Source organism: Lipotes vexillifer, unplaced genomic scaffold, assembly GCF_000442215.2.
Source record: "Lipotes vexillifer unplaced genomic scaffold, Lipotes_vexillifer_v1.1 scaffold1074, whole genome shotgun sequence".
NCBI classification, from domain to species: domain Eukaryota; kingdom Metazoa; phylum Chordata; class Mammalia; order Artiodactyla; family Lipotidae; genus Lipotes; species Lipotes vexillifer.
Genome location: NW_006775781.1, coordinates 111516 through 135069, shown reverse-complemented (window position 1 = coordinate 135069; position 23554 = coordinate 111516). Strand labels below are relative to the sequence as shown.

Genomic DNA, 23554 nt, shown 5'->3' with positions numbered 1-23554 from the left:
GGGTCTGTGGTCATATTCTATAATCATGTGTCCCCTGCAATTTTTAATTCAGTGACTTTATTACAATTAAAAAATTAATATAAGCATATTTAGGACTTCCTGGATGCCCATCTTGAGACTGAGCCACTTTTCCTGCCCAAGTTCAGATTTGTTATTTTTTTTATTTTTTTTATTTTTTTTTCTTGCGTTATGCGGGCCTCTCACTGTTGTGGCCTCTCCCATTTGCGGAGCACAGGCTCCGGACGCGCAGGCTCAGTGGCCATGGCTCACGGGCCCAGCCGCTCCGCAGCATGTGGGATCCTCCCGAAACGGGGCATGAACCCACGTCTCCTGCATCGGCAGGCGGACTCTCAAGCACTGCGCCACCAGGGAAGCCCAGATTTGTTATTTTGATTGTGTTGGCCTTGGTTAACTCTGCAGTGACAAGGGCAGAGTTACCTTTTTTCCCCTGGTTTCAATTTTCATAGTTTTTTGGGTTTTTTTACAAGTGAACTATAAGTTGATTTACAATATTGTGTTAGTCTCAGGTGCAGAATTACTTTTATTGCAGTTTTTCCTTATGTGCAGGTCCACAGGCAGAGTCTTGAAGGTGCATCTAAAAGATGAATCCAGCACATAGGCACATTATGAAAGCATTATTAGAACTTGAGTTTTGTTGAAATAGGCCTGCTTACTTGCTTAAAAGCTTACCTCTGGTTCTTTAATAAAAACCTGATGTCATGATGTTTGGTACAGTTAAATAGTGTCTGCTGTGCAGTTAACTTACAGGGTTTGATAGAATTGGAAATAAAATAAGGTCACGGTTTGACTGATGGTGGATGTACATCTTCTAGTCTCTTGGCTGAGCAGAGACACTGTCTCAGTTGCCTTTTTCCCCTTACTGTCTGGCTGCCTGTCAGAAAGGCACCGTCATGCAGATGGGGGCATCTCTCATTTATTTAGGCTCTGACTTGTGATGGAAATCCCTTATAATCAGTGCTTTGTGTACTGGGAGTTGGGAATATGGTAGCACATGCTGATACATGTCCTTTATTATCTGTCTGACAACACCTGTTACAAAAGTCAGTAAAGCCACCTTTCTGCCAATGGTAATTTTTCTATTTTTGTGTTTTGTGTTTTAGATTAACTTCATCTACCTTGCCAAAAGCACAAAAAGAACTATGCTAACTTTAACTTTGGTATGTACAATTGCATTCCTCCTTGTTTGCAGTGGAACTTTTTTCCCATACAGCTCCAACCCTTCCAGTCCAAAGCCAAAGAGAGTGTTTCTTCAGGTAAGAGCGATTTTGCATGAGCTGTTTGAGATCCTGGAGAGGAAAGGCTTATGGTGTTTTGAGCTTACTAGTCAACAGTGAAGCTCGAAACACATAGGTGACTTTTGTACTGTTGACCTGTTAGTTGTACCTCGACTATTTTGTGTAAGGCAGTGAGGAAAAGACCATCAAGAGGCATTCTTATCAGCTAGAAACACTTCTCCTAAGAGCCTGAATCGGAAATGTCTGCTTGTTGTTCTTATTACTGTTCAAATTACAAAAATGTACCTACTTGGAAAAACGAGAGCAAATATATATCATGGAATAATGAGCTGTCAGAAGTACAGATTGTAAAATTGTCTGTGGGCTGAGTAAAAATATGACCTCCTGTCAGCTGGCAAAATGAAATAGATTGTTTAAAATACGGTAAGATTGATCTTAGGTAATGTTCAAGGTAATGTGATAGTGAAAATATAATAACTTAGATATTAATAAAATGAGATTTAGAACTTTCTTAGATTTCAGGTTTCTCTGCAAACTTTTTAGAGCTGGTGTAAAACAGGAAAAAGAATTTAAGTCACCTTATTCCAGTCTTCCTCTCTGTTAGAGGGACTGGAGTGGCCAAGCAGAGAAGCCAACAGTCATAACATAGATAATTATTCAAGGACTTGAGTAAGTAGTAATAATATATTTGAACTTAAATATGAGAGAGGAGATTTTGAGAAAGAGCCAACTATTCCTTGTTTTTGTTTCCAGTCCTGTAGGACACAGTGATACATTTTATGTGACAGATTTTACAGTCACATCAGTAGTCATTAGGAAAAGCTAGATTTTTATTTTTAAAAACTGTTCTGATTTGTTTTGGGGTTCTCTTCTTCCCCAGTGCCAGAAGTTGACAGACTTTTCCTATAAAGGGCCAGAAAATAAATATTTTAGGCTCTGCCAGCCATGTGGTCTCGTTGTGGCTACTCTGTTTCTACAGAGTGAAAGGAGCCATAGACGATACCTGCAGATGAATGTGGCCATGTTTTAATAAAGCTTTATTTATAAAAATGGCAGTGGGCCATTTGGCCTGTGGGCTGTGGTTTACCCCTGCCCTTTGCAATCCTTTTTCTTTTCCTATTTGATATTCTTCAGGCTGGTTTCCGTTAATAGAGCTATTCCAGATGGAGCATGGTGCCTTTTCAGAGAATTCTGTTAGGCACAGGTCTGTCATCTAGTGGTGAACTGTGATTCCTATTTTTCTCTGCACATCAATTAGCATGTAACACCCCGAAAGGGAAATGTATGTGTATTTCTTTTAGAATGTATTTAAGTCCTTTTAGGACTTTTAGGAGTTCTAGTTTTCATGTCTTTTATATCTGAAATAGTAGGTTTTCAGAAAAATTTTATATGAAATTTAAATATAGAAATATATTTGTAAGAAATAATAAAATAATCATGTGAGTATCTATTGAGTTTAAAAGATCATTAGCTGTGCCTTAGAAAACCTCAGTATTCCCTTGTTGATCCCAACTCTTTTGCTCCTCTCCCTCTTACCACCCCCCCAAAGTACTCACTATTTTAAAGGTTGGAGTTAATCATTATTTTACTACATATGTATTAATCGCTAAACAACAACATATAGTTTTGTCTGTTTTTGAGCTTCTTACAGGTAAAGCCATACCATATACTCTTTGGTGGCTTGCTTCTTATTGCCCAACAGCATGTCAGAGTCTTCCAGGTTGATCTGTGTCACTGTAGTTTGTTATTTTTCATTGCTGAACAGACTTCTGTCATAGGATGGTGCCCCAATTTATTTGCCCATTCTACTGTTAGTGGACATTTGGGTTGTTTCCAGTTTTTGCTAATATGGACAATGCTGAACCAACACTTTTGTACCTTGCAAGAGTTTCTCTGAGGTCCATGTTCAGCAGTGGAGTTGCTGACTTGAAGGGTTATGCGCATGTTAACTTTATTAGGTAATCTAAGCAGTCTCCTAAAGTGATTGTGCCAGTGGTGGGTTCCTGTTGCTCAGTAGCTCATCATTTCTTGGTATTGTCACTTAGTCATTTTTGTTAATCTGGGGTGGGGATGTGGGTGAAGGAGTTCAAACAGTAGTTTCCTCATTAGTCTTGTTCTTTTCAGCATATGACTAGAACATTTCATGACTTGGATGGAAACGTAGTTAAACGAGACTCTGGAATATGGATCAACGGGTTTGATTATACCGGAATGTCTCACATAACACCTCACATTCCCGAGATCAACGATACCATCCGAGCTCACTGTGAGGAGGACGCACCCCTATGTGGTTTCCCTTGGTATCTTCCAGTGCACTTTCTCATCAGGTTGGTTCATTACTTTTCTGCATTTAGTTGGGGGTTAGTTTGTTCTCAAGTCCTATCACTGTATCAGTACTTTATTACTTTAACTGGTTAACATAGAAGTTGAGTGCTGTTTATACTATTTTTCTTTTTACTATCACTACAAAAGTTGTATTTCTTTGTGGGATAAAGCACTCAGAAGTTTTTTATTCTCCCCCAAATTTTGCTTTTTCAAATTAGGAAGTCTTTCCTCTAGAAAGCTGAATAGTTAGAAAGTGTAGCCCTCTTAACTGGTCTAACAGATAGCAAGCAGCTAAGCATCAATTTCAAATTGTTTTATTTCTGGGAAGTTTTTATGGTTTGGCAGTGAAGGAATGGATGAGAAGAAATAGGATGGGTAGTGGAATCAAGATCACCTAGGATCCTTGTTCTTAACTTTGGGAAGGTTTTATTACACAGTAACCTGGGCTTCAGAGAAACTGACTTTGTTTATCATATTCATCAGTTTATGTGTTTATTATATTCTGAGCACTTCCATGAATTATAGCTCAAAATCAACTAATAAAGCAACCTGAATATTGAAGTTACCTTTCCAAATAGGAAAAACTGGTATCTTCCTGCCGCAGAAGTTTCTCCAAAAGAAGCTGCTCATTTCAGACTTGTATCCAAAGAACAGACACCCTGGGATTCTGTAAAGCTGACCTTTGAAGCAACAGGTAAGTCATATGATAGTTTTTTCTTCTCTCTTGTCACTTCTTAAAAATTTTAATACACATATATATTTTTTCCTCAAATGTATAATAGTGACAAGCAACTTAGGAAGAAGTTGGTGTTTTTAAAAGCAGTTGAAGCTGGTTATGATTTTTAAATGAAAATTTAATAGACTTTATTTTTTAGAGTAGTTTTAAGTTTACAGAAAAACTGACCAGAAAGAACAGAGATTTCCCTATTGTCCCCTCTACCCCCCAGCTTCCCTTATTATTATCCCTTTTTCATTAAGTGTGGTACATTTCTTTTAATTGATGAGCCTACATTGATACATTATTATTAACTAAAGTCCTTAGTTTACATTAGACTTAGTTCACTCTTTGTGTTGTTTAGTTCTATGGGTTTTGACAGATGCATATTGTCATGTGTCTACCATTACAGTATCATACAGAGTAGATTCACTGCCCTCAAATCCCGTCTCCACTTATTCACCCCTCTCTCCTCCCTCCCTCTGGCAACCACTGATCTTTTTACTGTCTCCATTGTTTGGCCTTTTCCAGAATATCATATAGCTATAATTACACTTTGTAGCCTTTTCGGATTGGCTTCTTTTGTTTAGTAATTTTCACTTAAGGTGCCTTTATGTCTTTTAGTGGCGTGATAGCTCATTTCTTTTTATTGCTGTGAATGTACCACAGTTTCTTTATCTTTTGATCTACTGAGGGACATCTTGGTTGCTTCCAGTTTTTGGCAGTTATGAATAAAGCTTCTACACACATTTGTGTGCAGATTTTTGTGTAGAATAGGTTTTCAACTCATTTGGATAAATATCTAGGAGTGCAATTGCTGGACTGTATAGTAAGCTTATATTTACCTTCGTAAGAAACTGCCGAAGTGTCTTCCAAAGGCAGTATGAATTCCCACCAGCAATGAATGTAAGTTCCTGCTGCTCTACATTCTCCCCACCATTTGGTGCTGTTAGTCTTTTGGATTTTAGCCATTCTTCTTTTTTTTTTTTAATTTTTAAATTTTATTTATTTTTCTATACAGCAGGTTCTTATTAGTCATCCATTTTATACACATCAGTGTATACATGTCAATCCCAATCTCCCAGTTCATCACACCCCCACCCCCACCCCCTCGCGACTTCCCCCCTTGGTGTCCATACATTTATTCTCTACATCTGTGTCTCAATTTCTGCCTTGCAAACTGGTTCATCTGTACCATACCATTTTTCTAGGTTCCACATATAGGCGTTAATATACGATATTTGTTTTTCTCTTTCTGACTTAGTTCACTCTGTATGACAGTCTCTAGATCCATCCACGTCTCTACAAATGACCCAATTTCGTTCCTTTTTATGGCTGAGTAATATTCCATGGTATATATGTTCCACATCTTCTTTATCCATTCGTCTGTCCATGGGTACTTAGGTTGCTTCCATAACCTGGCTATTGTAAATAGTGCTGCAGTGAACATTGGGGTGCATGTGTCTTTTTGAATTATGGTTTTCTCTGGATATATGTCCAGTAGTGGGATTGCTGGGTCATATGGTAATTCTGTTTTTAGTTTTTTAAGGAACCTCCATACTGTTCTCCATAGTGGCTGTATCAAGTTTACATTCCCACCACCAACAGTGCAAGAGGGTTCCTTTTCTCCACACCCTCTCCAGCATTTATTGTTTGTAGATTTTCTGATGATGCCCATTCTAACTGGTGTGAGGTGATACCTCATTGTAGTTTTGATTTGCATCTCTCTAATAATTAGTGATGTTGAGCAGCTTTTCATGTGCTTCTTGGACATCTGTATGTCTTCTTTGGAGAAATGTCTATTTCGGTCTTTTGCCCAATTTTGGATTGGGTTTTTTTTTTTTAATATTGAGCTGCATGAGCTGTTTATATATGTTGGAGATTAATCCTTTGTATGTTGATTCGTTTGCAAATATTTTCTCCTATTCTGAGGGTTGTCTTTTCCTCTTGTTTGTAGTTTCCTTTGCTTTGCAAAAGCTTTGAAGTTTCATTAGGTCCCATTTGTTTACTTTTGTTTTTATTTCCATTACTCTAGGAGGTGGATCAAAAAAGATCTTGCTGTGATTTATGTCAAAGAGTGTTCTTCCTACGTTTTCCTCTAAGAGTTTTATAGTGTCCGGTCTCACATTTAGGTCTTTAATCCGTTTTGGGTTTATTTTTGTGTATGGTGTTAGGAAGTGTTCTAATTTCATTCTTTTACATGTAGCTGCCCAGTTTTCCCGGCACCACTTGTTGAAGAGGCTGTTTTTTCTCCACTGTGTATCCTTGCCTCCTTTGTCATAGAGTAGTTGACCACAGGTGTGTGGGTTTATGTCTGGGCTTTCTATGCTGTTCCATTGATCTGTATTTCTGTTTTTGTGCCAGTACCATATTGTCTTGATTACTGTAGCTTTGTAGTATAGTCTGAAGTCACGGAGTCTGCTTCCTCCAGCTCCGTTTTATTCCCTCAGGACTGCTTTGGTTTTTCGGGGTCTTTTGTGTCTCCATTACAAATTTTAAGATTATTCGTTCTAGTTTTGTAAAAAAAAATGCCATTGGTAATTTGATGGAGGTTGCACTGAGTCTGTAGATTGCTTTGGGTAGTATAGTCATTTTCATAATATTGATTCTTCCAATCCAAGAACATGGTATATCTCTCCATCTGTTGGTATCATCTTTAATTTCTTTCATCAGTGTCTTATAGTTTTCTGAGTACAGGTCTTTTGTCTCCCTACATAGGTTTATTCCTAGGTATTATATTCTTTTTGTTGCAGTGGTAAATGGGAGTGTTTCCTGAATTTCTCTTTCAGGTTTTTCATCATTATTACATAGGAATGCAAGAGATTTCTGTGCATTAATTTTGTATCCTGCAGTTTTACCAAATTCATTGATTAGCTCTAGTAGTTTTCTGGTGGCATCTTTAGGATTCTCTATGTATGTATCATGTCATCTGCAAACAATGACAGTCTTACTTCTTTTCCAGTTTGCATTCCTTTTATTTCTTTTTCTTCTCTGATTGCCATGGCTAGGACTTCCAAAGCTATGTTGAATAATAGTGGTGAGAGTGGACATCCTTGTCTTTTTCCTGTTCAGTTTTTCACCATTGAGAATGATGTTTGTTGTGGGTTTGTCGTATACGGCCTTTATATTGAGGTAGGTTCCATCTTTGCCCACTTTCTGGAGAGTTTTTATCATAAATGGGTGTTGAATTTTGTCAAAAGCTTTTTCTGCATCTATTGAGATGATCATATGGTTTTTCTTCTTCAATTTGTTAATATGGTGTATCACATTGACTGATTTGCATATACTGAAGAACCCTTGCATCCCTGGGATAAATCCCACTTGATCATGGTGTATGATCCTTTTAATGTGTTATTGATTCTGTTTGCTAGTATTTTGTTGAGGATTTTTGTATTTATATTCATCAGTGATAGTGGCCTGTAATTATTTTTTTTTGTAGTATCTTTGTCTGATTTTGGCATCAGGGTGATGGTGGCCTCATAGAATGAGTTTGGGAGTGTTCCTTTCTCTGCAGTTCTTTGGAAGAGTTTGAGAAGGATGGTTGTTAGCTCTTCTCTCAGTTTTTGATAGAATTCACCTGTGAAGCCATCTGGTCCTGGACTTTTGTTTGTTGGAAGATTTTTAATCACAATTTCACTTTCATTACTTGTGACTGGTCTGTTCTTATTTTCCATTTCTTCCTGGTTCAGTCTTGGAAAGTTATACCTTTCCAAGAATTTGTCCATTTCTTCCAGGTTGTCCATTTTATTGGCACAGAGTTGCTTGTAGTAGTCTCTTAGGATGCTTTGTATTTCTGCAGTGTCTGATGTAACTTCTCCTTTTTCATTTCTAATTTTATTGATTTGAGTCCTCTCCCTCTTTTTCTTGATGAGTCTGGCTAATGGTTTATCAATGTTGTTTATCTTCTCAAAGAACCAGCTTTTATTTCTATTGATCTTTGCTACTGTTTTCTTTGTTTCTATTTCATTTATTTCTGCTCTGATCGTTATGATTTCTTTCCTTCTGCTAACTTTGGGTTTTGTTTGTTCTTCTTTCTCTAGTTCCTTTAGGTGTAAGGTTAGGTTGTTTATTTGAGATTTTTCTTGTTTCTTGAGGTAGGCTTGTATTGCTATAAACTTCTCTCTTAGAACTGCTTTTGCTGCATCCCAAAGGTTTTGGATCATTGTGTTTTCATTGTTATTTGTCTCTAGGTGTTTTTCAATTTCCTCTTTGATTTCTTCAGTGATATCTTGGTTATTTAGTAACATATTGTTTAGCCTCCATGTGTTTGTGGTTTTTACGTGTTTCTCCCTGTAATTGATTTCTAATCTCATAGCATTGTTGTCAGAAAAGATGTTTGAAATGATTTCAATTTTCTTAAATTTACTTAGGCTTGATTTGTCACCCAAGATGTGATCTATCCTGGAGAATATTCTGTGCGCACTGGAGAAGAAAGTGTGATCTGCTGCTTTTGGATGGAATGTCCTATAAATATCAAATCTTTCTGGTCTATTCTGTCATTTAAAGCTTGTGCTTCCTTATTAATTTTCTGTTTGGATGATCCGTTCATTGGTGTAAGTGAGGTGTTAAAGTTCCCCACTGTTATTATGTTACTGTCGATTTCCTGTTTTAGAGCTGTTAGCAGTTGCCTTATGTATTGAGGTGCTCCTATGTTGGATGCATAGATATTTATAATTGTTATATCTTCTTCTTGGATTGTTCCCTTGATCATTTTGTAGTGTCCTTCCTTGCCTCTTATAACATTATTTTAAAGTCTATTTTATCGATATGAGTATTGCTACTCCAGCTCTCTTTTGATTTCCATTTGCATGGAATATCTTTTTCCATCCCCTCACTTTCAGTCTGTATATGTTCCTAGGTCTGGAGTAGGTCTCTTGTAGACAGCATATATATGGCTCTTGTTTTTGTATCCATTCAGCAAGCCTGTGTCTTTTGGTTGGAGCATTTAATCCATTCATGTTTAAGGTAATTGTTGATAGGTATGTTCTTATTACCATTTTCTTAATTGTTTTGGGTTTGTTTTTGTAGGTCCTTTTCTTCCCTTGTGTTTCCCACTTACATAAGTTCCTTTAGCATCTGTTGTAGAGCTGGTTTGGTGGTGCTGAATTCTCTTAGCTTTTGGTTGTCTGTAAAGCTTTTGATTTCTCCATCAAATCTGAATGAGATCCTTGCTGGGTAGAGTAATCTTGGTTGTAGGTTCTCTCCTTTCATCACTTTAAATATGTCATGCCACTCCCTTCTGGCTTGTAGAGTTTCTGCTGAGAAATCAGGTGTTAACGTTATGGGAGTTCCCTTGTATGTTATTTGTTGTTTTTCCCTTGCTGCTTTCAGTAATTTTTCTTTGTCTTTACTTTTTGCCAGTTTGATTACTATGTGTCTCGGCATGTTTCTCCTTGGGTTTATCCTGTATGGGACTCTCTGCACTTCGCGGACTTGGGTGGCTATTTCCTTTCCCGTGTTAGGGAAGTTTTCAACTATAATCCCTTCAGATATTTTCCCGGGTCCTTTCTCTCTCTCTCCTCCTTCTGGGACCCCTATAATGCGAATGTTGTTGCGTTTAATGTTGCCCCAGAGGTCTCTTAAGCTGTCTTCATTTCTTTTCATTCTTTTTTCTGTTCCGCAGTAGTGAATTCCACCATTCTGTCTTCCAGGTCACTTATCCGTTCTTCTGCCTCAGTTATTCTGCCATTGATTCCTTCTACTGTAGTTTTCATTTCAGTTATTGTATTGGTCATCTGTTTGTTTGTTCTTTAATTCTTCTAGATCTTTGTTAAACATTTCTTGCATCTTCTCGATTTTTGCCTCTATTCTTTTCCCGAGGTCCTGGATCACCTTCACTATCATTATTCTGAATTCTTTTTCTGGAAGGTTGCCTAGTTCCCCTTCATTTAGTTGTTTTTCTGGGGTTTTATCTTGTTCCTTCATCTGGTACATAGCCCTCTGCCTTTTCATCTTGTCTGTCTTTCTGTGAATGTGGTTTTTGTTCCACAGGCTGCAGAATTGTAGTTCTTCTTGCTTCTGCTGTCTGCCCTCTGGTGGATGAAGCTATGTAAGAGGCCTGTGCAAGTTTCCTGATGGGAGGGACTGGTGGTGATTAGAGCTGGCTGTTGCTCTGGTGGGCAGAGCTCAGTAAAACTAATCCGCTTGTCTGCTGATGGGCGGGGCTGGGTTCCCTCGCTGTTGGTTGTTTGGTCCGAGGCGACCCAACACTGGAGCCTACCTGGGCTCTTTGGTGGGGCTGTTGGTGGACTCTCGGAGGGCTCACACCAAGGAGTACTTGCCAGAACTTCCGCTGCCAGTGTCCTTGTGCTCACGGTGAGACACAGCCACTCCCCGCCTCTGCAGGAGACCCTCCAACACTAGCAGGTAGGTCTGGTTCAGTCTCCCGTGGCGGTCACTGCTCCTTTCCCTGGGTCCTGATGCGTATACTACTTTGTGTGTGCCCTCCAAGAGTGGAGTCTCTGTTTCCCCCAGTCCTGTCGAAGTCCTGCAGTCAAATCTCGCTAGCCTTCAAAGTCTGATTCTCTAGGAATTCCTCCTCCTGTTGCTGGGCCCCCAGGTTGGGAAGCCTGACGTGGGACTCAGAACCTTCACTCCAGTGGGTGGACTTCTGTGGTATAATTGTTCTCCAGTTTGTGAGTCACCTACCCAGCCGTTATGGGATCTGATTTTATTGTGATTACGCCCCTCCTACCATCTCACTGCGGCTTCTCCTTTGTCTTTGGATGTGGGGTGTCCTTTATGGTGAGTTCCAGTGTCGATGACTGTTCAGCAGTTAGCCATGACCCCGGTGCTCTCACAAGAGGGAGTGAGAACATGTCCTTCTACTCCGCCATCTTGAACCAGTCTCGGATTTTAGCCATTCTTATATTTATGTAGTGGTATCTTATTACTTTTTAAATTTGCAATTCCCTAATGACATATGACGTTGAGCAGCTTTTCATACTTATTTGCCATCTGTATAACTTCTTTGGTAAGGTGTCTATTTGGATCTTTTTGTCTGTTTATTAATTTTGTTTTCTTATTGTTGAGATTTAAGAGTTTTTTGTATATATGGGTATAAGTCCTTTATCATGTGTTTTGCAAATATTTTCTCCCAGTTTGGCTTGTATTTTCATATCTTAACAGTGTTTTTCGTAGAGAATAAGTGTTTTAATTTATTGAAATCCAACTTAATCACTTTTGTTTTATGGAACATGCTTTTGGTGTTGAGTCTAAAAAATCATTGCCAAACCTAGGGTGTCTAGATTTTCTCTGATGTTACCTTCTAGAAGTTTTAAAATTCTGCCTTTTACACTTAGGTGTGTGATATATTTTGAATTAATTTTTGTGAAAGGTATAAGTCCTGTGTCTAGATTGATGTTTTTGCATGTGGATTCCCAGTTGTTCCAGTACCATTTGTTGAAGACTGTCCTGTCTCCACTGAGTTGCCTTTCTTTCTTTGTCAGAGATCAGTTGACTATATTTGTGTGGGGCTATTTCTGGGCTCTATATTTTGTTCTACTCATCTATTTCTCTCTTCTTTTCCCCTTACTGCACTGTCTTCATCTCTTTAGCTTTATAATATTTCTTGAAGTTGGGTATTATCAGTCTTCCGACTTTCTCTTCAGTATACTGATTATTGCTTGTCTTTTGTCTTTCTATATATCAGTTTGTCAATACCCACAAAATAACGTTTTGGGATTTTGATTGGAATTGCATTGAACCTGTGGATCTAGTTTGGGAAAATGACATCATTATTGACTCTTCCTATCCATGACATGGAATGCCTCTCCATTTATTTGTATCTTATTTGATTTTTTTTTTTGTAGTTTCACAGTTTTGCTCACATACATCTTGTACATATTTTGTGAGATTTATACCTAAGTATGTCAATTTTGAGGTGCTAATGTAAATAGTATTGTTCATTGCTGGTATATAGGAAAGCAGTTAACTTTTGTATGTTAATCTTGTATCCTGCAACCTTGCTCTAATTGTTTATTAGTTCCAGGATTTTTTTGGTTGATTCTTCTGGATTTTCTACATAGATGATCATGTCATTTGCAAACAGAGACAGTTTTATTTCTTCCTTCCCAATCTTTATACTTTTTATTTCCTTTTCTTATCTCATGGCATTAGCTAGGACTTCCAGTATGATTTTTAAAATGAGTGGTAAGAGGGGTCATCCTTGCCTTGTTCCTGATCTTAATGGGAAAGCTTTCTTACCAACTGAGTATAATGTTAGCTGTAGGTTTTCTGTAGATGTTCGTCAGATCAGGTTGAGGCAGTTCCCATCTATTTTTAGTTTGCTAAGAGTTTTATTCTGAATGAATGTTGGATTATGTCAAATACTTTTCTGTCTTTTGATATGATCATGTGGTTTTTCTCCTTTAGCATGTTGATGTCATGCATTACATTACTTGATTTTCAAATGTTGAAGCAATCTCACATACCTGGAATAAATTCTACTTGGTCATAGTGTATAATTCTTATATGTTGTTGGATTTGATTTTCTAATATTATGTTGAGGATTTTTACATCTGTGTTCATGAAGGAGTACTATAAGTTTTCCTGTAATGTCTTTGTGTGGTTTTGGTGTTAGAGTAATGCTGGCCTCACAGAATTAGTTAGAAAGTGTTCCTTCTGCTTCTGTTTTCTGGAGGCGATTGTAGAGAGTCTGTATAATTTCTTCCTTAAATGTTTGGTAGAATGCACTAGCGAACCCATCTGGGCCTGGTTCTTTCTGTTTTGGAAAGTCATTAATTATTGATTCAATTTTGTTTAATAAATAGAGGACTATTTCAGATTGTTTCTTCTTGTGTGTATATTGGCAAGTTGTGTCTTTGAAAGAATTAGTCTGTTTCATCTGGATTATCAAATTTCGGGGCCTACAGTGTTCATGATATTCTTTTATTATCCTTTTACTGCACATGGGATATGTAGTGATGTCACCTCTTTCATTTCTGAGATTAGTAATCTGTGTCTTCTCTCTTTTTTTCTTAGCTTGGCTAGAGGTTTATCAATTTTATTGATCTTTTCAAAGAACCAGTTTTTGGTTCTATTGATTTTCTCTCTTGACTTTCAGTTTCATTAATTTCTGCTCTATTTTTAAGTATTTATTTTTTTCTGCTAAGTTTGGATTTAAATACTCTTCTTTTTCTAGCTTATTTAAGTGGAGGCTTAGATTATTGACTTTAGATCATCATTTTTTTTTTTTTTTTTTTTTTGCGGTTCGCGGGCCTCTCACTGTTGTGGCCTCTCCCGTTGTGGAACACAGGCTCCGGACGCGCAGGCTCAGCGGCCACAGCTCACGGGCCTAGCCGCTCCGCGGCAGGTGGGATCTACCCGGACCAGGGCACGAACCCACGTCCCCTGCATCTGCAGGCGGACTCTCAACCACTGCACCACCAGGGAAGCTCTAGATCATCTTTTTTAATGTATGCACTCAATGCTACATTTCCCCCCCCCCCCAGCTCTATTTTGGCTGCATCTCACAAATTTACAATTTTAGTTCAATTTATTTAAAAATTTATCTTGAGGCTTCTTTGACTCATTTGTTATTTAGAAGTATGTTGTTTAATCTTCAAATAGTTTGGATTTTCCAGCTGGTTTTCAATATTTATTTCTACAATTTCATTGTGGTCTGAGAGCATACTTTATGATTTCTATTCTAAATTTGTTGAGGTATGTTTTATGGTGCAGGATATGGTCTCTCTTGGTGAATGTTCCATGTGAGCTTGAAAAGAATGTGTATTCTGGTGTTGGATGAAGTTCTATGAATGTTTTTGATGGTGGTGTTTTAATTCAACTATATATCCTCACTGATTTTCTGCCTGCTGGATTTGTCAGTTACTGTAAAGGGCTGTTGAAGTCTCCAACTATAATGGTGAATTTGTCTTTTTCTCTTTCCATTCTGTCAGTTTTTGCCTCACCTATTTTGGTCTGCTTTTTAGGCACATAGCAATTATACTTGTTTGATTAAACTGATATATTAGCATTTTGATTATACTTGTTAAAAATTATTTTAAGTGGTTTAGAGCTTTCGATAAGTTCACTTTCAAGTAACACTATACTGCTTCATGGGTAGTACAGATGCTTTATAATGTAATATTCCCAATTCTTCCCTCCCTGGGATTCTGTAAAGTTGACCTTTGAAGCAATGGGTAAGTCAGACAACATTTTTTTTTTCTCTTTCTCTTTCACTTCTTAAGCTTTATAATATGTTGCATGTGAGCTTTCCCCCCCCCTCAGATTTATTATCGTGACCAGCAACTTGAGAGCTTATAGTGTTTCTAAAAACAAATTGAGGCAGATAATAATTTTTAAGGAGCCTTACTGAAAAACTTCTAGTGTCAGATATTAGTTGTCAGGTAGATCCAAAACAGCATTTGGCCTGGCATTAGTAGACAGTGTGACTTTATTTACCTTTCTTGGTATATTTACTATGTTTAAAACTAGTAGTTAGCTCCTTGAGCTACTCAACTGGTGTTCTGGCTTCTAAGTCTTGTCTCTCATACTATTTTTCAAAAATACATTTGATCACGTCACTTCCCTACTTAAAGAACTTTTAACCATTTCCTGTTGCCCCAGAATACATCCACATTCTTTGGCAAAGCATGTTTGGTCTTCGGGAGTTTGGCCCAGGTACCCATTTAAACTTTTTTCAGCACTTCCCTTGGTGCATTCCTTAGCTACATCCAACCGCTCCTTTCTGTCCAGTCAAACACACGCTCACTCCTGGTGAGAGAGAGATTTTCTTGCTACTACCTCCCACCCAAACTCTGTGTTTCTCCCCTAGGCAAAATGCCAAGATTACTCTGACCTTTCTCTCCCATCTTCTCCAACACACTAAGCAACTGCTACCCTTTTTCTTTCCTTTGTACATATCTTGATTGTAGCGCTGACCGCCTTATATCATGATTATTTAGTTAAGGGAGGCAGACATGGTGGGTTCTTATCCTTCTATTCTTGGTGCCCAGTGAAATCACTGACACATAATGGGCACTCAAATGTGTTGAGTTAAATTAAATTTGTCAGCTTTTTTCTTTTTAAGATGGTACCCAGATATGTGAACAGACACCATACTGGATGTTTCCAGTGAAGGTATTTTGTGGATAGGACTGACATTTAATTTAGATCAGTAAATTCTGAGTACAGATTGTTCTCCATAATGTCGTGGGCTTCATCCAATCAGTTCAAGGCCTTAAAAAAAAAGACTCCCCTCCTCCAAGGAGCGGGGGGTCTTGCCAGCACAGCCTAGGAATTCAAACTCGGCTCTTGCCTGAGTCTCCAGCCTGCCAGCCCCTACTGCAGATTTTGGATTTGCCAGCCTGTACAATTACATGAGCCAGTTCTGTAAAATAATTCTTTCTCTTTCTCTACCTCTACACATCCTATTCTGTTTCTCTAGAGAGCCCTTATACAGGAAGTTCATTTTTAAAAGTTCCTGCTACTGTTCACTCTGTACTTTAGTTACTGAGTTTAAAAAAAAGGTTGAGGTACTTCCCTGGTGGTGCAGTGGTTAAGAATCCACCTGCCAGTGCAGGGGACATGGGTTTGAGCCCTGGTCCAGGAAGAGCCCACATGCCGTGGAGCAACTAAGCCTGTGAGCCACAAGTACTGAGCCATGTGCCACAACTACTGAAGCCCGTGCACCTAAAGCCCATGCTCTGCAACAAGAAGCCACCACAGTGAGAAGCCCACACACTGCAAAGAATAGCCCCTGCTCACCACAACTAGAGAAAACCTGTGCTCAACAACAAAGACCTGATGCAGCCAAAAATAAATTGGAAAAAAAAAAAAAGGTTGATAGAAAGTTGCCCAGGATTTTATGAGTGAAAGGTATCTTCATACATAACTTTCCCCCTTGTTTATTTTTATTCATTCATATATATATGTACATACATATATATGTATGTTTTTAAGGCCTAATTTACATACATTGACACGTCCAGATCTTGTACAGTTCCTTTAGTTTTGATAAAAGCATACATATACCCATGTAACCACTATCAAAACACGAAACATTTCCATCACCGCAGAAAGTTGCCTTACACTAAAGTCTACCTGCCCTGGAGAAGCAACTTTCTGATTCCTACACTGACAGATTCGATTTGCATGCTCATTCTTGAACTTCATATATATGGAATCATCCAGAATGTCATATTCTGTGTCTGGTCATTAAGCATAATGTGTTTGAGATTGAGCTGTGTTGTTTTTGAGTATCAGTATTTTGTTCCTATTCATTGCTGAGCAGTATTCAGTGCATGACTATACCACAAGCTTATCACATTCTCTTGTTGATGGACACCTGGGCAGTTTCCAGTTTGGGGCTAATATGAATAAAGCTATTATGAACATTCTTGTACAAAGCTTTTTGGGAATATGTTTTCCACTTCTCTTGGATAAATATCTAGGAGTGGAATTGTTTGGTTCATAGGACAGACTTACGTTTAACTTTGAAAAATTGTTTTCTTCCGTTTTTCACTCCCACCAGTATTATATGAGAGTTCCCGTTACTCCACATTCTCACCAGAATTTACTGGGTTTTCTCATTTTATCATTTCTTGTGGGTGTTTAGTAGTAGTACCTCTTGCATTCCTCTGATAATTAAGATGTGGAACACTTTTGTAAGTGCTTACTGGCCATTCATCTGCTGTGTTTCCTCATGTCTTTTTCCCTTTTAAAAACTGAGCTTGTTGTCTTATAGGAGTTCATACATTCTAGATAAAATCCTTTATCAGACAACTAGTGTTATCAAGATTTCTTACCCATTCATTTTCTTAATGATGTCTCCTGGTGTGAAGTTTTAAATTTTTATGAAGTCCATTTTATCAGGTTTTTCTTTCAGGATTAATGCTTTATGTGTCTTCCAAAAAAAGCTTGCCTACCCAGAGATCATGAATTTAGACTTTTTCTTTTAGAAACTTTATAGCCTTAAGCTTTTATGTTTAGGCGTAGGATGCACCTTGAGTTAATTTCTGTATATGGTGTGAGGTAGAGGTCAGGGTCCTTTTTCCTTTATGGATATCCAGTTCTAGCACCATCTGTTGAGAAGACTTTGCTCACTGAATTGCTTTGGTGCCTTTGTCAAAAATTATTTGACTGTGTATGGTACTGGCACAAAAAGAGAAATATAGATGAATGGTACAGGATAGAAAGCCCAGAGATAAACTCATGCACATATGGGCACCTAATTTATGACAAAGGAGGCAAGAGCATACAATGGAGAAAAGACAGCCTCTTCAATAAGTGGTGCTGGGAAAACTGGACAGCTACATGCAAAAGAATGAAATTAGCACACTCCCTAACACCATACACAAAATTATTTGACTGTATATACCTCAGCTTTGCCCACTTTTTACTGAAATTTCTCTTCTAGAAGTAGTTTGTTTGGTTTTTGTATTTTCATTCAGTTTAACACAGCAGGGACTTGAAGATCTTGTAAGCGAGGGAAGCTGGAGGACACAAGATGGTAGTAGTGAAATAATAATATTTGGTAGTTAACCAGTGGGATTAAGCACTTATGGGAAGGAAGTGCCTTAGCTGACACTTTTGAAGGTGAATACTTCCGTTTTCTAGGCTTTAAAATTTTAATTAGAAATAAATTTATTTTGCACTAATTGGTTTTCTTGTTCATGCCAATAATTTTTTATTTTATTTAAATGCCAGCCTATAAAAAGGAAGCACAGAAAAATTCAAACCTTTCTCTATCCTTTATGTACCATTTGGAGAATTCCAATAAAATTCAGGTTCCTGGCAGGCAGGTTGTACACCTACTGCCCTGTGTTTTGTGATTACAAATGACAAGAAATCTTTTTTTTTTAATTATTTTTTGACGGTATGTGTGCAGGTCTGTTTGTGCACCAGTTACCACACTTTTAATTATAGAAGCTTTATAATTTAATGATTGGGAGTGTTAAGATCCTTTGTAGTTTTTGTTTTTTAGTATCTTCCTTGCCATTTTTTGCATGCTTATTTTTCCATAATTTTAGTATTTAGAACTTTAGTATCATCTAATATAAAACATATTGCTAATTGGTATTTAGGGGAGTATCATAATAAATTCATAAATTAAGGAGACCCTGACATACAATGTTGAGTCACCCTATCCATGAACCTGGAAATGTCTTCGCATTTGTTCGATCATTTCTACTTTCGTGTCTTTCAGGAGTGCTATAAAGGTTTTGTTGCTACTGTCATTATGCCCTCAAACTGGCTATATTTTTTATGTATGAAGGCAGTTGACGTCTGTATGTCAATTTTGTATCTTGCTACCTTTCTGAATCTTCTTGTTTTAGTTAATCACTGATACTAGAGTTCTCCAGGTATACCAGGAATTGCCAGAATTTAAAGGGCCAGATAGTAAATATTTTAGGCTTTGCCATGTTTCCACGATAGTCTTGTTTGTTTGTTTGTTAACCACTCTTTAAAAACCATGCTTAGCCTGAGAGCCATACAAATACAGACCTCAGGTGTATAGTTTGTTTACTACTGTATCATCTGCAGATAATTTTTCTTTACCAACTCTTATGCCTCTGATTTCTTTGTCTAAATAGCTAATATTTCTAGTATAGGATAGAACTGTTTTGGAGATGGTGAGCATCCTTGCCTTGTTCTTGATATTAGAACCAAGGTCTCTAGTGTTTTCCTATTATGTAAGATATTGACGTTAGGACTAAGGTATGTATTTTTTAATCGTGTTAAACAAGCATTCATCACTTGTCATTCCTTGAATGTTTTTTTAAGGAATGGATTTTAGATTTTAATTTTGTGAAAAGCTTTTTTAGCATCTACAAAGCTAATGATGGGATTTTTCTTCCTTGGATCTTTTAATAAATGGTGTATCCTACCAGGTCACACATAGGCTATTATTTTCTTAATGTGATGTTGGATTTGTTTGCAAATATATTATGTAGAAATTCCGCATCAGTGTTCATGAGTGATATTGGTTTGTGTTGTTGGGGTTTTTTTTTGGGGGGGGGTGGGTTGGTACTGTCCTTATCAGATTTAGGTATACATCATAAATATATTGAATGTTACACATCATAAAAACAGTTGGTAAGTTTTCCTTAATTTTCATTTTCTTGCACCAGTTTATGGTGCATTAGAACTATTTTGTTGAAAAGTTGGCTTGAATTCCTTTCTCAAATCACCTGGGCCTGGTGCTTTTTCTTAGGGTAGTTTCTTAATAATTTTTCTAGGGAAATTGGTTTGCTTTAGCTTTATTATCTCTTATCAGTTTTGATAATCTGCATTTTCCTAGCAGAATATCCATTTCATGTGGGTTTTCAAACTTACAGAGGGCGGCAGAGTGATTATCTGTGATTTTTTAAACAACGTCTGCTTATTTTTCTTATTTCTCTTTGTGTATATACTTGTTTTCTCTGCTGCTCCTTTCCCTCTGTCTCTTTTCCAATCAGGTTACTTAGTGGTTGTCTTGTTAATTTAAAAAAATAACAGATTTTTGATTATTAGGTCTGTTTCTTCTGTTCTCTATTTCATTGATTTCTAGTTTTTCCTTTCTTGTCTTTATAAAAACTCTGTCCACTTACCTGAAATAGCCTTTGTTTTTTTACGCTTTCTGAATCTCTTTAAAGTATGTTTCTTGGAATACAGTATGTGATGAGGTCTAGCTTTGTAAGCTAAGTTAAACTTTTTTTTCTTTTAGCAGCTGGGTTAGGTCTTTTCACATTTATTTTTACTGTATAATACTTTTGTTCTCAACTTTCTCAAAATATTTATAATTATGTGTGTTGTATCTGCTAGATTCCTTTTTCTATGATGTGCTGTCTTTGCTCTTGGAAAAAGTAGTTTCTGGCATATAAGGTTTATATTTTTGTTTTGATTGCCTGTTATTTAACATCTTACTATCTGTGTGTCAGTGTTTAATTGTATTCTTTAACTATTAGCTTATACAACAGTTTGATTATCTGCACTGCCCTTTCCCTCTGTGTTTGTTACATGCAACATTTGCCCATTAGTCTTACACCCTCACCTCAATATTTGTTTGTCTTAATAATGTATGTGGATATATTAAAATCCTGTCAGTTCTTTTGCTTTAGTTTTTGCAGTTATCTCTTGGGTTAGATGAAGCTTATTCTCTAGATTTCTGAAGAAGGGCTTACGAGTGGTAAGGTTCTTGCATGTTTAAATGACTGGACCAAGATGTAAACAGAGGTTTTCTCATTATAAATTCTGTGCCTTTTCTGCTGCACCTCACTACTTACCTTTGTTGATACACACTGAACGTCCAACCTGGCAGACCTTTTTTAGGTTTGTACTGTCTTAAAAGTGATATAAAGCATTGAACTTCGTAGTCTGGTTTGGGTGGTGGGTTTCTTTTCTTGTTGCTTTTTCAAAGATTGTTTTAACTATTCTTCTTTCCTCTTATCGTACAGGGCCAAGCCATATGTCATTCTACGTTCGAACCCACAAAGGGTCTACACTTTCTCAGTGGTCTCTTGGCAATGGCACCCCAGTCACGAGTAAAGGAGGGGACTACTTTGTATTTTATTCCCATGGACTCCAGGCCTCTGCGTGGCAGTTCTGGATAGAAGTACAGGTGGGAGCTTCCTGGTATTGCTGGTATTACTGATCAGGTTTCCAGCTGTTATCTGGCAAGAACCTTGGGATCAGTCAGTGTTCTGCCTTCCTAGAACTAGAGAAGTAACTAATTTTCTCCTCCAGGTCTTGGAAGAACAGCCTGAAGGAGTGGTCACTGTGGCCATTGCTGCCCACTATCTTTCTGGGGAAGACAAGAGATCCTCCCAGCTGGATGCTCTGAAAGAGAAGTTCCCAGATTGGACATTTCCCTCTGCCTGGGTGTGCACCTACCATCTCTTTGTGTTTTAGTCTTGTGGATGAGCTCTGAGTACATGCCCACGGTTTCTCCTTGTGTTTCATGGATGTTTGTATGTAAGTCAATGAATTAATGAGCATATGTTCAAAGAGCTTTGTGGACTAACACTCTTCAGGGCCCAGCAACTGTCTGTAATGGTTATGCTGTGGGGTAGTGTGCATGGCCCTTCTGACACTTGAAAATACCAGTCTTCTGGCACTTAAGCACATGTGGGTACTGCCACTACCTACATAGGTCATTTTATATGACCTTAAGGACGAAAGCCAACAAACCACTTTAATAGTTGTCCCCTTACGATCATGAAAGATGCAGAAGGTACTGTAAGTCCACTGTTAATGAGACAAACGACATTTCCAGTTAAAGCCCAAGAGCATTTTTTTTGTGTCATTGGATGGTAGGTTAAATATCATTCACAGGAGTAATGATTCCCCTTGAGGCCTAACTCTGTAGGTCATTAGAAAGCATGCGGTAAAGACTGGGGAAGAACCATTGGGCTTTTGAGGCCCCAGCCTGTGCCGAGAGCTCTGCTTCTGCATGCAACCTTTAGTGTGCTTTGCATCTCTGAAGCCCCGATCCTCTGATGTGGAAACCTGTGTGAGTTGGGGACTCCTGTCCTTCTGACAAGTGGTCATTGAGCTCCATCATTGTCATGCTTTTCTGAGGTTGTTTTCAATGCCTGTTTCCCTCTGAAACATATCTTTTCCTCCTCTCCACACCTCACCATTGTGAGAAGAGCATTTGTCTAGTTACCTTTCCCTCTGAGTTGCACAGGCCCTTTTGGTTTAGAATATCGTTTGTGCAAGTATATGACGTTAACTTCCTTCTTCAGAGCACTAGCTGCCATGGTGGCTGTTCTGGGGTGGGAGGAGAGCGGGGCCGGGAGTGGCTGGGCAGTTTATATATTTATTCTCACTTTTTAGGAGTCTCCTGTTAACCAAGGTTAATCCTTTAGGGCATAACTTTATTGATGCACTGGGTCCTTATTTTTGTCTGTTTTCCAGCCAGTTGAACAGATTAGTCTCTCACTAACTTACTGTGTTCAGCAGAGCTGGCTTTCCTGAGACTTGAGGCTGTGGCTTGTACTGGAATGTCCTTCTGTAACTGTCCTTATAGTTGGCGGTGTTCAGATCCTGCATGATGGCAGCTCTAGGACTTAGAGGTACTTTTCACGTTGAGGAAGATGGCTGTTGGCTTCCTGGCTCCAGCCGTGGAAGAGTTTAGTTAGAGCAGTGGTAAATTCTGCTAGCTTTCTTTTCTCCATTAAAAATGTAAAAAGACAATTTTTGCATTTAGCAAGCCTAGGCCAAAAAAAAAATTTTAAAGAAAAGCCAGAGTAAAACAAAAAAGTGGCACTCGGATCTGCCTGAACAGAAGGAGCATAGTAAGTGTGCGCTGTTGAAGAAAATACTTCTTGAAGCTGCTTGTGGGATGTATACAGTGTGCTTTCTGAATCATGCTCGTCATACTGCCTGCCTCATTTGTGACTCCTTAAAAAGTGACCGAGCCCACACAGACAGCAGTGTTGCAGCCAGAGCTGAATGATAACATGCTGTCACATGCGTGGACACTGGAACCATTGCTTTTCCTGGACTTTGTAGGAACCACATAGAGTTGATCCTTGAAAAACACGGGGATATGGGGTGCTGACCACTGTGCAGTTGGTAACTTTACAGTCATACCTCTGTATCCAAGGTTCTACAGCCATGGATTCGACCAACCACGGATCGTGTAGTACTGTAATACCCGTTTATAATCTGCATATAATTGGACCTGCACCGTTCAAACCCATGTTGTTCAAGGGTCCGCTGTATCACAAGTCTTGGGTGCTTCACATGTCAGGCAGTATACATAAGGTTTGCAGTGTTTATAGCTTTTATAGACTCATCAATTGTGGAGGAAAAAACATATCTAAACAAATTTCAAAATACAGGCATATTGTCTGTTCCTGTGGTAAATCTGAAATAGAGTAATGGAAATTATTTATAGGAAAAAGAAAAGCAAAATCACAAGTGTTGAAGAAGGACATTACATGAGAAACCAACAGTTCCCTGTTGTTACTCCTTTTCAGTAATAATCATGGTTTTCTTTTTGCCTTTGAGTTATTTTCCTATGTGAACAATTCTCTCTTGTTTTGGTTTTCTTTGGCATTATAAAGCTCTGACTATCATACAAATGCTCACTAGTCTCACGGCATGCTTAATATTCTGGGGGACTATTTTAATGCCAAAAGTGGTTAAGTAATTATACACAATATTCATGGCTGTTAAGAACACCATCAGATCAGCAATCTCTGAGATTAAAGAATTTGTTAGTTTCTTGAGTATCTGATTTGAATGACTCATTTCTAAAAGGGTCTTTTCAAATTCTAATGCATTTCCTACAGAATTTAAAATGTACAGTACTGCACATTCAGGGAAA

General features: G+C 38.0%; 1 protein-coding gene across 1 annotated transcript in view; it reads left to right on the top strand.

Moving 5' to 3' along the window:
* Positions 1-22324, top strand: part of ERMP1 (endoplasmic reticulum metallopeptidase 1) — a 49538-nt gene extending 27214 nt beyond the window's left edge. Inside the window, exons 11-15 of the mRNA XM_007450212.1 lie at positions 1122-1274; positions 3381-3583; positions 4160-4275; positions 20676-20839; positions 20965-22324. Coding sequence (XP_007450274.1) covers positions 1122-1274; positions 3381-3583; positions 4160-4275; positions 20676-20839; positions 20965-21129 — 801 coding nt within the window. The 3' untranslated portion in view covers positions 21130-22324. The remainder of the gene's footprint in view (positions 1-1121; positions 1275-3380; positions 3584-4159; positions 4276-20675; positions 20840-20964) is intronic.
* The last annotated feature ends 1230 nt before the right edge of the window (positions 22325-23554 follow it).